At 34.7% G+C, this 17668-nt stretch overlaps 1 protein-coding gene across 2 annotated transcripts in view; it reads left to right on the forward strand.

Moving 5' to 3' along the window:
* LOC145293252 (N-acetylglucosamine-6-sulfatase-like) overlaps nucleotides 1–17668 on the forward strand; it is a 512787-nt gene that overhangs the window by 383759 nt on the left and 111360 nt on the right. The window contains exon 1 of one of the 2 annotated variants that reach the window (XM_080139825.1): nucleotides 3058–3279. The exons of the other annotated variant lie outside the window; for it this stretch is intronic. Within the exon in view, the coding sequence (XP_079995951.1) occupies nucleotides 3133–3279 (147 nt within the window). The 5' untranslated portion in view covers nucleotides 3058–3132. Of the gene's footprint in view, nucleotides 1–3057; nucleotides 3280–17668 lie in introns of those variants that run through there. 2 annotated transcript variants of the gene reach the window in all.

Genomic DNA, 17668 nt, shown 5'->3' on the forward strand with positions numbered 1-17668 from the left:
TGGGTACATGCCAAACACCTCTCACTGGATCCTCCCTCTTCACCTCTTCAATAATCTCTCTCATAATGTCCACAGTCTCTTTATCAACTCCCTCCCACTTCGCTCCACTAGCTAGCCTTTTAATATAACTACATGCAGTCCGTAGCCATCCTGCAATAGGGTAATGGCCCACCAGTCTTCCACATATTGAGAAGAGTTCTTGCCTGCTCAGTTTTTCCGACACCTCTGGGATCTCATTTCCCCTCCGGAACACTAACCGTCCTATCTGATCCTTTGTTAGTTGGAGCCCTAACACAGCTCCTCCCTCCAACGATTCCGGGTGTTTTGCAATTAGCCCAAAGCTGTTGAGGTGTTTTACTATGTCCTCCACAGTTGTTACCGTCTCATCCACCAAAATATCATCAATGTAGGAACTGGTGGCTCTTTTGACTGCGTCCTCCTTGTTTAGCACCGTTTTGAGGATCGCTGCCATGATTTTTGATGCAGAATTAAGGCCAAAACCCAACCTAGTCAGGCAGTACGTTCGGCCCTTGTATCTAACCAGCTGGTATTTCCAGAATTCTTGTGCAATGTGGATCTGTAGGTATGCAGATTTTAAATCCACAATCGTCGCAGCCTTCTGAATCTGCCTTCACTCTCGCATGGTCTCTCCGCACACGTCCATCACATCGCCTCTCGTGTGATACGCAACGTGTACGTTCAGCTCCCTGAAGTCCAGTACTGGCCGAACTTTTTGTTTTGTGGGCTGAACAACCGCCATTAATGGCAGCACACCTTCCACCTTCTCCGTCCATGGTCTTAAAATCTCCTCTGAGATCCATCAGTCCACCTCCTTCTTAAATTCAACTCTTATGCCTCCTCGCAACATATGCTCGTAGCATTCCACTCTGTTGTTCAGTATGGGAGGTTCTCCCTTCCATGTCCACTTGACTGTCCATTTCTCACCATCAAAGTGTGCAGAGAAATCTTGGTCCTCTATCATGCAACTTTTGTCTGACTCGGCCGTTCCTGTGACACCTTTTTCGAATTGCACACCTGCAGCCCCTTGATATCCTCCAAATCTCACGGAGTTCCTATATACCGTAACGCCCCCAAGTCGAGCAATTGCGTCCATCCCTAGCACCACATCGACACCCGTGACAATTTTGTTAACAATTGCCTGGATTGTTAGTGACATCCCACGTACCATCAACCGAACGATACTTGTGCCATTGCACTTCACCTTTCTGCCGTCAACTGCCGTAATGCTGCTGGTTCCATTGCATGTGTCAACCATGTCTTTGGTGACAATTGTTGAAGTACAGCCCGTGTCGACAAGGGCTTTTGCACTTCGTCCATTTAGGGTCACCTCTACTTGTGGTGACATACCCTGAAGCGCCTTCATCGAATAAGTGGGGTAACCACCGGCGCAGTGGCTTCCCCCTGTTCGTTTCCCTGGGGACAGAATCTGCTGATGTGGCCGACTTCCCCACAGCGGTAACACGTGACTTCTGGCTTTGGCTCCCTGCACTCCCTCGCCATATGGGGGCCTTGGCATCGGTAGCATCTGCCAGAGAACCTGGGTCTCTGCCACAGTCCTCTCTGCTTTTCGTCCTTCACAATTTCCTGCTGCAGTTTGCTTCGTTGAGTGACAGCTACGATTCCCTGCTCACTCTTTTTTCCTGGCCAGTACCCTAGCCTGTGTAATCAACTCCGCCACCTCCATAGTATTTACACCGGGCAGTTGCTGCAGAGCTATAGAAATATGGTCTGGGAAGCCATTGATAAAAGCCATCTGAACAATCTGTCAACGGCCTCCTCCATTGAATCCTGCTAGTCCCGTCAACCTCCTGATATTGTTGGCGTAAACATCGACAGGCTCTCCAGTCCACACCATACGGCTTAGTTTGCCATATGCCACAAACAGTCCTTCGGTAAATGCTTCCTTCAACTTTTCCTCAATGGCGTCAACAGACAGTCGATCCTCCTCCCGCATCTCCAGATATAGGGCCAGAGCATCACCATCAAGATACAGCGGTATCAAGCTGGCTACATCCGCGATGTCCCGCAACTTCTCAACAAGTTTAACCTTGGTCAGCCAGGTTATAACATCTCCCTCTCCAGAGAACGTCTTAAGCATTTCACTGCTGATCCTCTTTGCTTCCATAGTTCCCGCCAAAATAGCTTGTAGTGAAGTAGAAAAAAAAGTAATTTTAAAAAAATATATAAGACACAGCTGTTCCTTCCAAATGGTTGAGCTCTTCAACGTCCAAAAATAATTTACCGTCACAAAAAAGGATTCACTGTCACTTCTTCCAACCGTCATTTCACTCTCTGCGCTCTTGACACCTGCTTTAAAAAAAAAAAAAAAAAAAAAAAAAAAAGTACCGTTTATATGCTGCCCATTTCTCCACTTATGCAAATTGACTATCAACCAGAGCCATCTAGTTTTCCATTTCTCCAAACAGCCAATTTTCAAAGGGGGACAACTCAAACCACACACATTTCTAACATTTTTGAATTAAGGCAATATTGGATTATTTTTTTTAATAAAATTAGATTTTTTTCAAATATTTTTGTGTACGGAAAAAAATCTTGGCTCAATTTTTACGATGTGCCCCAGCGTATTATAAGCATCCCAACTTTCCCATGTTAAGAACGGCTTTCAGAATAAATACTCTCCAACCTGTAAAGCCGTTCTTAACATGGGGAGGTTGAGTGTTTACAATGCGTTGGAGCACGTCGTAAAAATTGATCAAATCTTGTTTGTTATTTATTTGTCGTGTTATTTGACCAAGAAAAAAAAATTAGAATTATGGGGCACTATAAAATGGCGTAATTTTTAGATATATTACTATTTTCGACATGACAATTAATTACGGTAAACAACATATTTTAAAAAGATCGATCTTAACAAGTACCTAAATAAATAACATTAACTCAAGGAGATCAAGTTCAAAGAGATAAAAAGTGATATATTGTGATCCTCACTGTTGACCGGCCCCACCCCCACACCAAAAAAATCACGGGACTATTTTTTAAAAATAGTTAAAACGTTTAGGAAGAAATAAATAGACGGGACACGTGTTTGTTAAACACCGGTAGCTTCACGCTTCTTGAGTCACATGTATGTAACATTATTACAAGTGCAAAATGGCTCTAGAAACATGGAGTCCTCAAGTCTGTCTGCTGTACATTGTGTCATGTTTTTGCTTCTTTCTCCCAACACATGCCGTCCCACAAAAACCAAACATCATTTTCATCCTCACCGATGATCTGGATGTCCAGCTGGGAGGATTGGTAATCTATTTATTGTCACTTTTTATTCCTTTTAATTATTTCGCTTTCTTTGTTATTGTGAAATTGTTTCCGCAAATAATAACTTTGTAAAGTTGGACATGTTTTTGTTAACATGATCATTGTTTTAGCTTTTTTTTTTTTTTTTGCTGTTATTTTTCTCTCGATTTCCTTGTGTTTATGAAGACAAGGTACCGTGCTATTTTTTTATTTTCAAGTTAAATTTAAGTTTTACGGTATCTTTTATTAAATTGTTAGGTGAAAGTATGGAATAGTTGCACCACCAACCACCACCACCCCATTTTAAGAATGCGTTTCTGAATACTAACGTTATTTCAGTATAAGTCGATTATGCAATTCGAAAGCTTAACTCATTGTTGTAAGGAAAGTAACTCTATTTTACTAAAATAGTTGAAAAAATTCATTTTTTTTTTCTTTCAATTAAATGTTTTTAAGAAAAATGACAACGTCGCATTTTACTTTTTTCTTTTCTTTTTTCTTTTTTGTTATTAATGTTGTAAAACTGTTAATTCTTAGAACAATGAGTTAAGCTTCCGAATTGCCACCGATTTTATCTGTATTCTTGGAAAAGTAAAGAATTATTAGGAAATTAATTTTATTAAAATTTTTTGTACTTCTACAGTTTATCGCCGAAAATGGAGACGCCATTTTTATTGGGGGGGGGGGCACCTGTAATTAGAATCCGGGAGAAATTAATATTTTAAACTATGGCCGAAGTAGGAAATAAATAACAAAGTAATTAACTAGATATTAATTACTTAGGGGGGAAAACATGAAAAAAAGTAAATAAGGTGAAAAGGAACATATATTCGTAATTGTTTAATTGGAAATGTTTGGATTTAATTAATGAAAGCGGGAAAGTTTTCTATGAAACGTATATATTTTTATTATTAAAAACAGAAAATGAAAAAGACATTATTATTAAAAACGGAATTTGAAAATGACATAATTGTTTAAACTGGGCGAGCACGAGCGTCGTTTGAAAACGAAAACATTTATTGTATTAAAAAATGTACCAAAATGTAAAGACATTTATTGAAAAGTCTTTTTAAGAAAATATAGTTTTAATAAAACAATTTGTAATTTTTTTTTATTTCCTACTTCGGTCATAGTTTAAAATACTGATTTCTCCCTCTGATTTTAACGACAGGTGCCCGAAAGAAAATGGCGTCTCCATTTTCGGTGATAAACTGTAGAAGTATCAAATTTTTTTGTATTACCTTTTTATTGTCATTTTAATAACTATAGCACTCGCCCAACATAGACGGACTAAATTACAATATTAATTAGTCTGTGAAGATTACGTAACTAATTCGTAGAGTGTTTAACACTTTGAAAAGTATCCTTTCCTACTGTTTATATATAGCTTCCATATTCTTAGAAAAACAAGCTTTTTAAATTACAGAACAAAAACAAAATTTGATTTTAATTTATATTTTAAATGCATTTATGAAAACAAGGTTTCATATTCTTCATTTTTCTTACCCCCCCCATCTTCTCTCCCCCCCCCTCTCTAAACGTTGAATTATATATATATATATATGATTGTTTTCAGTCAGACAACGTCGGTTTCGAATCCCGAGTTCGGATGTGTCTAACTGATGAGCCCAAAGGAGGGCGAACCTAGTCTTGGACTTCCGGTTTGTTGGCTGCCATGCCTCTTATGCTGCGACGTTATCTGGCTGTGGAAATAATTATATATATTAGTTTTATTATTATTATTATTATTATATGTACGGCTAGGTTTCCTGCCTCTTATCTATTTGCGTTTCTGGTACCAAAGGTACTTAAGCTTTTATACATATTTATTCTCATAGCATTTATATGCTAGTTAACATGTCACAGAATAGATCTTGTAATCTTGTTAAATTTACTTATGTATATTATTTTTATATATATATTCGTATAAATAGTAACCGTATTAATCTACATTTTTTTTTTATTGGGAAAGTGGTATTATCCACTGGGGAGCCATATATTTATTTAACAGCTGTCCTGTTTTTTAAATTTCCGAAACCGCTACATGGTAGGCAGCTGAGGATCCCTATTTTCTATTTTAACAATTTAGTTAAGGTTTTTTTGTTTTTTTTTCATCATAGTTAAATTCTTTTATAATTGAAAACTTTGGAGAAATCGGCTCATGTAAAGTCTATTAGAATTTAACAATTCTAGTTAAGGCTTTTTTTTTCATCCTTATATAATTGAATTCTCTTTTGTAATTATGAACCTTTTAGAAGTCAGATTATGTACCTATTTACTATGCCTCCCCACGGGACAGAGTTAGACACCAGGGTCGTTTTTTAACGTGGAAAAAAAGGTACAAAAATAAAAATTGTCTCAGTCGTGAAGGATTTCTCCTCCACCGAAAGAGAACAAGAAATAGAAGTGTAGCATCTGGAGAACAGATACTACACTTTGATCTTGTCCCGAAGGCCTAAATCTGCGAAAGGTTAAATTTAGGTTTTTTTTCCGTGTATTTAAACTGCATTTTTTTTATTTTTATTTTTTTTTACTCAAAGCTTTTTTAGACATATGTATTTGTCTGATAAACAATGGTTATCGACTAAAATCGAACTGAATATTATTCACTCATTTGCGAAAACTATGAGACAACACTTTAAAAAAAACAAAAAACAGTAACGACAATTTATTAGATTAGTTTCAATTTAAGCAAATTGTGTTCTGCTAAACCTTAGATAAGAGATTGTTTGCTAAAAAAAAAACAAACAGCATAAACCTTAATTCAGGGAGTAATTTAATTTTTAAGGTTTTATTTTGATTTAGGATTTTTATAAATATAAGCATACTGAAATAAAAATTGTATTAGCGCAAAGTATTATAGGAAACACAAAAAAAAAAAGTTAATAACAAAATTAAATTTACCAGAGCGCATTTCAATTTCTTAAACAAGCTAACCGTTTTATTATCTTTTTAATAGTTGAAAAAAAAATAAATAAATAAAATAAAATAACGAATTTCATACTGTAGGACTCTTGGAGATTGAAAAAAGAATTTGAAAGCCTTTAAACTGTCGAATATAAAGTAATTTTAATGGGCTTTACAATTCTTGGAAATGCTTCATGTAGTAAAAGCTTTGAACCTACTTCTATTTTTTATTTATTTTTTTTTTTTTTTTAAATATAACATTACTGTAACAAAATGAGTTTTAGAACAATTTAGTTTAATTGACAGTTTAATGGCCAATATCATGGTATATATGTGTAAAGAAAGCTTGTATGTCACACTTGTGAACTTTCATGTAGGACTAAAGCTAGATTAAAAGTCACCTGCGTGCACACGGACGCAATAACACTTAATTGAAGAGATGATAAACTTCTGTCAAGAAGTAGCAATCATCATTTTATATATATATATATATATATATATATATGTATATATATAATTAATGGCCGTAGTTGAGTTAGTGTGCGTCCATCAATCCATACCTTGAGGAACATAGGCCATCCACAACTGTGTATATGCTTTTGTAGAGTGTTTTCGGGGGGAGGATGCTGGCCCCACGTCCAACCTTCCCAGAAGGTACATACAGTTCTTAGCCTTCCCAAAAGGTACATACAGTTCTTAGCCTTCCCAAATGGTCATCCATATGGTACTGGCCAGGTTAGTGTGTGTGTATGTGACAAAAAATGAAAGTTAAAACTTCTCATCCACACCGAGTTCTGTGCAATTTCTAAAAAAAAAAAAAATAAATAAATAAACTTGACGAAACCTGTCCTAGAAACACCCACCCTCTACCACAAAAGGTAGATTTAGTTGTTAGGTAATCTTGTTTTTATATATACATATATGTACTTTTTATTCATCGTAACAAACATTTTCTCGATTCCAATACAATTACCGATTCCAACTTTTTTTTCTTTTTTATTAATTTCTAAATACTTAACCACAAAATTGTTATTTTTTTTTTCTCGATTACCATAAAAGCACAAGTTAAATGTGCTTATATCTTGAGTGTAAAAACTCACTTGTGAAAGATGATCTATAGATTTTAGTTTTACTGGTAGTTCAAAATCAATAAATATTTATTCTTTTATTATTAATACCAGCAGTGGAAGATTAAAAAAATCAAAGAAAATTAAAGGAATCTTTCTTTGCATCAAACTTTTCCGATACTCCAAGAAGTTCTGACTATTCTGATTTTCAAATCCGATTTCGATTAATCGTCCCAACACTAGTTTTAGGTAAAAGATATTTATTTTCAGTTTCAGCATGAGATTTGCCTGCCCAGAATCAGGTTGCAAACACGGTTTTTTTTGTTTTATTTTTTGTTTTATTTTTTCTTTCTTTAATCTGAAGAACATCCCAAATTCTAAGAAATTCTGTCATTTTAAAATTGCAATTATTCAATAATATATATGTATATTAGTGATGGAACGATTCCAATATTTTTTCCGTTTCTGATAGAATTACCAAGTCCAATTTTTTTTAAATCAATAAATATTTTGCTATAGAGTTTTTTTTTTTTGTTTTTTTTCAGGCAGGAGGAGGAGGGAGGGGGTATCGTAAATTTGCGGAAACGTAGAAGTACACCTGTAATAGGTATCTATACGTTGTAGTTTTAGTGATAATTTAAAACATGTAATAAAATATTTTAAAGAAGCAATATTCTTTATAAGATAAGATGTGCAAAGGTCAAAAATCAGTGGAAGAGATGGGAAGGTCTGTCATCCTCTTGTCTATTCTTTAAACTATTCCAATCACCATAATACCACATTCATTCTATGGGCAGTCATATGCAACGTAAATCCTGGTGTTTTGATATTTTTGATTTACAAAAAAGTAAAAACACACACGAACGACAAAGTAATTTCTGATTTAAATAAAAGTGCAAATTTAATCCAACTATGGTCATTTTTGCTTTCTGGAATCCAAGGAAAATATTAATTTTCTCATCCGACCCTGTTCTATCAAAGAACATTTTTTTTTCCTTTCAGAATAAATGTTTAGTACTACTCTAGAAGTGTAAGCCATGTTTAGTTTCAGAAACGTTTCAGATGGTTCGTTGTTCTAAACAAGTTTTGAGAGGTGACTGGTTTGCAGTAGACAGAACAGTTTCCGATGGTTCGCTGTTACACACAAGTCCTGAGAGGTGACTTGTTTGCAGTAGACAGTTCCACAGAGCAAAATATTCTTACCGTGTCGAGACGAAAAAAAACATGTGAAATTGCTCCAGAAAAGGTTTAATATTTATGAAGGAATTCTGGTTTCTGATTGGTTGATATCAGAACGTGAATTAATTTGATTCGTCAGTTCCCAGCAGCATCGTTTATAAATAGAATCGTCTGACTGTGTGGGATCATACCCCATTACAAGTCCATTGTGATGGGATGTCTCCTAGCGGCTTTGGCTGCAGGGAGACAGGGTAGTACAAGTCAAGGATTCGTCACTTGACACTCAGCCCAACAGGTGAGGGGCCGGGAACCGGCCCAGCACCTGTTGGACTGAGGTACACCGCCTGGGTAATACCTAGGAGGTCCACCCTCCCAGGCCTTGCCACCGGGCTTTCCGGTGGGGCAAGTTTATTGCTTGCTGCCTGAGGCGCCCCGACCGGGGAATGCCGACGGGGTTACTCAGGCAATTTTTAAAATTGCAGGAGTGCCCCTCTTTTAGGGGAGCCTGAGGGTATCCCACTTTCCAGGCCTTGTGCCAAATATTGCCGATGTGGGCGGCAATTAAATATATACCCCATTACAAGTCCAAAATATTGCAACAATTACTAGTGCGCAGTACATCAACGATATATATAATTATGTTATCAGGGAGTTAATCTTTAACAAAGTAAAGCTTATCAAGCTAAACAAAAGTTCAACATTATTAAAAGAAGCAAATTTTCGTGCATATACTCTTCAGAAAAATTTTAAATTTCTTGCTTAGATAGAAAAAAATGCATAATGCATATAATACTGCAAGAAGAAAGTTCATAGAAGACCCAACATGGTGTGTTTGTTCCGACAGCCATCTTTGTTCATATTCTGAATATTTTCTCATTTTTCTGAGGAGTACATGCACGAAGAGAGACAGTATTGACATAATAATAACCGTTTGTTTCTGCATAATGGAACGGATCTGTCAAAAATGAACTGAAATTTTAACATGTGTTGCATGAAAAATAAATATTTGGATCTTGGAATGTAACCATACTGTTATTCTTTTATATGTGCTCTGTTGTTACTTTTAACCTACATTGAGCTTTTAAACGAAAAAGATTGGTATACAGAGTGAAATATAAATGAAAAATCATATTTTACCAAAACGTATATCTATACTATTATATAAAAATCACTTTGTAAGTTCCTTCCTCATAGGCTCAGCCGTTTCGGAACCTATCTTTTGCAAATTTCACACAAAGGTAATTTATATGCCTGGCAGTGTTCTTAGATAGTTTTCATCCGATAATTATTGAAAATCGAAAAAATCCAATTTAAAAATAGCTTTTCTCTCTTATAGATAAAAAGAATATTTTTACAGGGAAATATTTTGCTTTACACCGGCAAGGGAGATAATAAAATTTCAGTTGATCATTTCTTCTTTTTAAAAAAAAAAAAGATTTTTATAATCTGGAGATATAGCTTAGTGGTAGACTACAAATCAGATAATCTCTTGTTCGTCAGGATTTTATTTTAATTTTTTTCTTATTAATGAGGTCAGTTTACAATAAAAGAAAAAGTACCATTTAAAATCGCTGTAAATCCTTTCTTTCTTTGCATATTTTAAAAGTAAACATTAATCAGAAATGACTTTCCTAGGGCATTCATTGTCAAGCCCAAATATCAGTTGACATGATACTGTAAACAAACACAGACAGAATTTGATAATGACATTATCATTATTAGTTTGTTTTGTTTTTTGGGTTTTTTTTTTTTTTTTTTTTTTTTTTTTTTTTTGCAAATTAGTCCACTGGACAATTTATTCCTCGTAATATATAATATTCAATAGAAGATTGATTCTAATAATACATACAAAATCTGCATAATTTACAATATCACGTTTAAGCATATTGTATGACTGGTCTGCCAGCTAGTATATATGTTCATGTATATCTTCTATATATATAAAAGCCAAACGTCTGTGTGTATGTATGTATGTTTGTTTGTAACGCTAAAACTTTTGAAAGACGGAACCAAACTTGACAAATTTGGTATCATATTGAAGCCCCATCACCCGGATGACAAATATCGAAATTTCACGTCAAATGGACCACTAGAAGTTGGTCAACTGATCAGTTATCTTCGAGGGGGGGCCCCCAAAAAACCTGTCATTATCTATATATATAAAAGACAAATGTTTGTTTGTAACGCTAAAACTTGAGATGAAAGATTCCTCTCCCCTAGGAATAAAACATATGTTCAATATCTGCTTTTGTTTTTTCATTGTTTATACGGTCCCGAGCAACGCCGGGTAGCCCTGCTAGTATATATATATAATCGAAAATGTGTATTTGTATGTCTCGCAAAAACTTTCCACACGGGTTACAGATTTTTGCCAGATCGGTATCATTTCAAACTTCCAACCTTCGCCCAACAAATATCGAAAAATTGGCCAAAAACGTTAATTCCTTCACCCTGAAATCAGTAGTTTTCTACAGGGGGGGGGGGGGTCAGCAAAAACCATCCTCTCATGACGAGTTCGCTTCTACGCATGTGTCATACGACGTCGGAACCTGATTTACTTTAAATATTTGAAAAAGCGACACAATTTCGTCGACGTCGTCTTAGCTCAGTTGCTTAGAGCGTGGCCTCATTATCTAAACGTTTTGGGTTCGAATCGTGGTGTGAGATGTCTTTTTTTTTTTTTTTTTAAATTTTAATATTGAAGCAGGGTTATTTAAGCCATTTTTCACGTGTTATTCAGATTTTTTTAACGTTCGTTTTTCTGGGTTTTTTTTTTTTTACTTCGCTTTTTCTTAAGGTTTTCATTAACACCCCTCTCCCACCTCTCCGACCACACACACCCAAAAACACCTGGGAAACGCTGGGTATCCCCCGCTAGTCTATATATATATATATAAAAGCGAAAATGTGTGTTTGTATGTATGTGTGTTTGTATGTCTCGCAAAAACTTTCCACACAGGTCACTGATTTTCACAAGATCAGTATCATTTTAAAGTTCCAACCTTCGCCCTACAAATCTTGAAAAATTGGCCAAAAACATTAGTTTCTTCACCCTAAAATCATCAGTTTTCTACAGGGAGGGGTCAGCAAAAACCCTCCTCTCATGACAAGTTCGCTTCTGTACGATGTCGGAACATGATTTACTTTAAATATTTGAAAAACCAACACAATTTCGTCGACGTCGTCTTAGCTCAGTTGCTTAGAGTGCGGCCTTATTATCTAAAGGTTTTGGGGTCGAATCGTGGTGTGAGAGTCGATTTTTTTTTTTTTTTTTTTTTTTTTTTTAATATTGAAACCGGGTTATTTAAGCCATTTTTCACTTTTTTTTGTTTTTATATTTCAGGTTTTTTAAAGTAGTTTTAACGTTCTGTTTTCTTTTTCGCTTTTTGTTTTCCCATTTTTACATTTAACATCGTTCGTTTGCCTTACATTGGGGTGTTTTTCAAGTTTTTTTGTTTTAAGTTTTAACATTTTCATATTTAAAAATATTTACTTCTCTTATGTTTTGCAAGCTTTTTGAAGATTATAATACTGTTCTATGGTTAAAATTTTATGACAATTAGTAAAAATGAACATATATTTTCCAACCAATAAAATATGCCCAAATTTGCCTACATTTGTATATATAGTGTCCTGCAGGCCGGCTTCGGTTGTCTCCCCCATGGCCTTGCTAGGTCACTTATATATCTCGGTTAACGTTTATCTGTTATAGACATCTATACGTTAACAGTTAGAACAATCAAATAAGGGTTAAATCCTTGGACAAATCTAAATACATGATTAAAAATTTCCTTCAATTCCATCTGAGATCATTAGAGCAATTATCAGTTCGGTTCATGAAATAACTCTGGTTAAAAAGAAAACAAACAAAAAAAACAAACGAAATTCATTAAAAAATATATATATATATATATTTTTTTTTTGTTTAATGAAATAAATTAAAGAAAGAATATATCAATAAAGTTATCACTTTCAAATAAGTTTCAACAAAGGTTAAATTTTCCACACAATCTAATGACACCATTGAAATTTATTCAGTTGGTTAGGTCCTTAAAATAACGGATATGTATTAAAACGCAAAGAAATTAAATTCATTAATTGAAAATAGAATGTATTTGAAGAATTTAGTTATTTTTTTTAAATTTATTTATTTATTTATTTCAAGAGTCTGCGAACTTTAAATTAAAAATATATCATTTTAATCTTATTGTTTTAATTATACAAATATGTGGTTTCTTCCAAAGATTAATTTTTGAAGATTCTGAATTTTTGAGATAAGGATTGGTTATTCATATTATTTGGATTCATCGGACTAATGTTCTCATCTTGAGTGTGATTTTCACATTTCAGTCGATGTAACCTCCAACCTTAGAGTTTGACAAGATATATCTGAGGAAGTCTGGAGATTACATCGACTGAAACGTTGTGAAAATCATATTCAAAATGAGAACAGCAGTTCAATGAATCCAAATAATGCGATTAATTTTTGGTATTTATAATTAAAATACAATTTTAGGCATGTGGCTGCCCCCCGTAGCTTGACCGTATATGGCATAATCTAGAGGTCCAATTATCACAACTCTACGCATTAAATTAAACTATTTTTCAGCAATAATGCATCAAATCTTGTATTCCAAGAAGTCTATTGTGTCTAGTTTATCAGTGCAGACATGGGATTTTACATGCTCTCAAAGAAAATAATCTAATGAGGTTAAATCGCATGAACGAGGTGGCCAGTTGACATGTCCATTTCATGAAATTATTTGTTGATCAAATGTTTCTCTCTGTAAGTCAATCGTATTGTGCGCTGTGGCATGTGGCTGTGTCATGTTGAAACCACATGATGAATTGTTGAATCAAGTTAAACTCAAAATAACCGATAGTTGCCAAATCTGCAATTAAAGAAAGTAGAATTGTCAATTTAAAGTTTCACAGCCTCTAAAAAAGCCCTTTATTTAAAAAGGTTTAAACATTTTGAATGATAAAATTGTTGCCCTAGAAAAGACAACATGATTTCATTTCCATTTGATAAAAATTGTTTTGTTTTTTTTTTCTTGCTGCAGACCATCTACTAGTTGGCCAGTTGTGTACAAATCCCGAGATCGATGTCTTCTATAATGTCTGAAAGTGACACAATGTTCAAAGAGTGAGATTGGAGATGCACTGCTGTACAGCATGCTCTCTACCGATCCAAGTTATAACAGAACCATAGCCATCACCATCAAAATGCAAATCCGGATGGTTCAACGCTTGAGGGTACAGCTCAACAAAGTTTCTGGCCACAGTTATGGTCTTTGGTGTCGTATCAAATGAGGGCTACATCATGCCACCTCACATCTTGAAAGTCAACACTAAAGTGTACCTGGATGGGCTGAACTGTGGTGATCCCTTGGTGCAATCAGGTGGCTGGTGGCAGGCCCTGGGTGTGGCAGCAGCAGCACTGTGTTAGCCCATTAGTCCAAAGGGGTCATAATAGGGGTCAAAGTTAAAAATAAATTTGACCTCTGCAGTCTCTACCAAATTATTCAGACAATTTCTGGTCTAAACATTTGAAATTTTACATAAAGGGTATTCAGAGATAGGGTAAGCTTTTTAATCTGTTTGGGTCGAAAATTTGAGCTATCAGTATATAAATGTATGTATGTTTGCATGTCTGCCTAAAACTTTCGACAGAGGCGACGGATTCTCACAAGATCAGTATCGTTTGAAGCTTGACCCTTCAGACGAAAAATACCGAAAAATTGGCTATAAACATTAATTTCTTCACCCTCAACTGGGCACTTTTCTACAGGGAGAGGTCGCTTTTTCGCCGATATTTTCGAAAGTCATTTCCTCTTTTTGATTGTCTAGCCTTAATTAAAACCTACGTCACTTCCGGTTTGACGGAGATCGTAACAGCAAAGACATCACATTCCCCCACCCCCACCCCGTTCTTTTCCTCCTTCACAGTACGGGTTTGAGCCGGCCTTCCTAATACCACTTTTTTTTTTTTTCTCAATATACACCTCCAAACACCCGGGCAACGCCAGGCTGAAATGCTAGTATAGTTTCTAAAGTTGCAATTCAAGAGAGAGCCCCATCGTTGTTTAAAAATTCCTTTCTGGCTATTATCAATATAATTCAATAGAATCTTTTTCTTCTGCTCTAAATGTTATGCTCTTGTCTTTGTCAGATGGTTTACAAGTTCAAAAAATAGACTAAAATGACTTATTTTTTTCCTTGACACTTTCTTTCTCATTTTTTGTCAATACTTCTCCAAAATATGTCAGTTTTTATTTTTTTATTTTTTATTTTTTTTTGTTTTTTTAACCTTTTTATATTTGACTAGCAGGACTTGCGTCCAAGTGTTGCCCTGAGGAAATATGAAATAATGATTTAATTGAAAAAAAAAAAAAAAATCAATAAATATTAGAGTATCAGTTCTGAAAAACGAAATCAGAAAAGAAACCATTTCACTGTAAGTTCTATAGTTTTTGAAGTTGCAATTCCAGAGGGCTCCATAGTTGTTTAAAAATTCTTTTCTGGCTATTATTGATATAATGCAATGGAATGGTTTGTTAATGGCAGTAGTTTCCCCGCAGCTGTTGAACAGTGCTTTGGTTTTCATGCTGGTTTTTATATGCATTTACATAAATAAATTGTGATAAGTAGAATCAAACTATACTTGTTTAGTTCAATGAAACCGAGCTACAAAATAAGGTGTTTGTGTGGGGGGGGGGGTAACTCGGTATATGTAATCAACGCTGGCGAATCTACAATGTGAGTATAGGAGAATACAATATAATACTTAATTCTTTTAGAAAAGTGGAAAGGGAGACTTGATTTTCCATGTTAATCAAATGTAAATATCACCTCCACCATTTACATTTCATTATTTGTAAATCGAAGGAGGGTCAGTTTTAACCTTAGGCTTTACAATGTTTATTTATTTATTTATTCTATAACCCCCTCCTCGTCCTATTTTACAAAACACAGAATGAAAACGACTAAAGGGGGTCCTATTTACGTTAAATTAACATAGCAAATAGAACCCGCCTCTAATCTATGTATTATATAGTTTTTTTTTTATTTATTTTAATTACATGGCATATCTTAAAAAGAATATTTTTGCACTAAATAAGTTTAATTTGTAAAAACGTTTTCCCTCTTGTTATCTATATAAAATTATTGCTAATAAAGATCAAAATGATACAATCAAAAAAGAAGTTATAATAACAGGCTTCTAAACATATATATTGAAGAATAGTAATGAAAGAATATTTTAGACTAGTGGGAAACCCGACCTTGGCTGGGATTGAATGATGATCAACAAATGTTTCACACTCTCATATTTCTATTGTCATTGAAATCAGTGAAATCGATCATTTTTCAATCAAATCGATTGATTTCCTGCTCTAGTTGGGGACCCATCACAGTGCACTCTGAGGAAGCTCCACGTGCTTCCCTGTAGTGACTTAGTCCACAATACATTGTAGTCTACAGTGATGTCTTTGTCATTGTGTCCATCGCCAAACTAGAAGTGGCAAAGGTTTAAATTAAGGCTAGTCAATTGGAAAGAGGGGATGATTTTCGAAAATAGCGACAAAAAAAAAAAGCAACTCCCTTCTTATAGAAAAGTGCCCAGTAGAGGGTGAAGGAATTAATGTTTTGAACCAATTTTTCGATATTTGTCATCCAAAGGGTCGAGCTTCAAAACGATACCAATCTCATGAAAATCTATCACCTCTGTCGAAAGTTTTAGGCAGACATAGATACATAAAAACATGCATACATATATTTAAACAGGCAGTTGAGATTTATATAATAGATGGCTTGAATTGAAATTTAAAATGCAAAAGTTGAGTATCATGCTTACTTGGGCTTTGAACAGAAACATTCATTTTGAACGTGTCCATGTCATATCAGAGAACCTACTGTTGATTTTATGTGCTAGCCGATTCAGCTTGTGTGGTAATAAAACTTCTCAAATTCACTCGTCATGTCAGGCTGTATAAGGTGATAACTTTGGTTAAAATTGTCTGTTCCTTCTTTAACCTGATTTTATTGATTATCAATACAAAACTCGTCTAAGAACACTGCTGAATACATAAAGTACATTTGTGTAAAAAATTTCATAAAAATCGGCCCAGCCATTTTGGAGTCATACGAAACAAACTCACACCTACACGCGCTCATACAAAGTTCTGTTTGTATACTAGTATAGATTAGATTTTTTTTTTCTCTTGATGCAAGCGTTGTGTGAATTGGAATTTGTAATTTCAAGAAGCCAATACAATGCAGAATTTTTTTTTTTTTTTCATTTATTTAAAATCCACTGGCTTTCGACAATATGACGTCATCTTCAGATATAAATATTTAAGAATAATTCTGCATTGTATTGTCTTAATTTCGAATTTATTTATATATATGTTATCTTGTATCATGAACCATTGTCAATTTTAAGCAGATCTTTTACAAATAATAAACTTCTTTATTTTGAAACCAATAATATTAAGATTTTATTATTTAGGATCTATACAGCACACAAGTCGAATATTATTTCACCGTCTTCAGTCAGCTAAAAGGAGAGAATTCAGCAAGTTGGGTTTTCTTATAAAAATTAGAAATTGAATACAGCCTGACCTTGAATTATCAGCTTATCTTGTTGTTGGGACTTTCTCATATATATTGTCTGGACCTGCAGTACCTAGTATACATAAGGTAAAAAAAAAATTTTAAAAAATCAGATTGGATGATTTGGGATATTATGTGATTTAGCCTTCAATAACTCATAATCCAAGGCAATAGCGGAAACCCTAGAGGAAGATCTCCAGTCGGCAGTGGAATGGGGTCAAAAATTGATGGTAACGTTCAATGCTGCCAAAATGTAGATCTTTTCTTTTAATAATTACAAGAAACCTTCTCAACCACCAATTGCTATGGCTAAAGATGCATTATTCGAAAGTACTTTGTTCAAACTCCTTGACTTTATGTTCACAGGGAACATGAGTTGAAACAGATACGTTGAGTATCGCCAAGGCTGCTGCAAAAAGGTAGTCTCTCTACCGCTAGAAAGTTACTTACACTTGAAAGTAATCCTGTACCTGTACAAGGTCACTATTTGCCCATGTATGGAGTGTTGTCACATTTGGACAGGTTTCAAAAGAGTTGCCAACCTGATAGGTCCTGAACTGTCATCTAAGTGTCAACCTGTCCCATCAACCAAATGTTGCATCCCTCTGCCTGTTTTATAAGTATTT

This window comes from Euprymna scolopes, chromosome 14 (genome assembly GCF_053919585.1).
Source record: "Euprymna scolopes isolate OS-2025 chromosome 14, ASM5391958v1, whole genome shotgun sequence".
Taxonomy (NCBI): Eukaryota; Metazoa; Mollusca; class Cephalopoda; order Sepiida; family Sepiolidae; genus Euprymna; species Euprymna scolopes.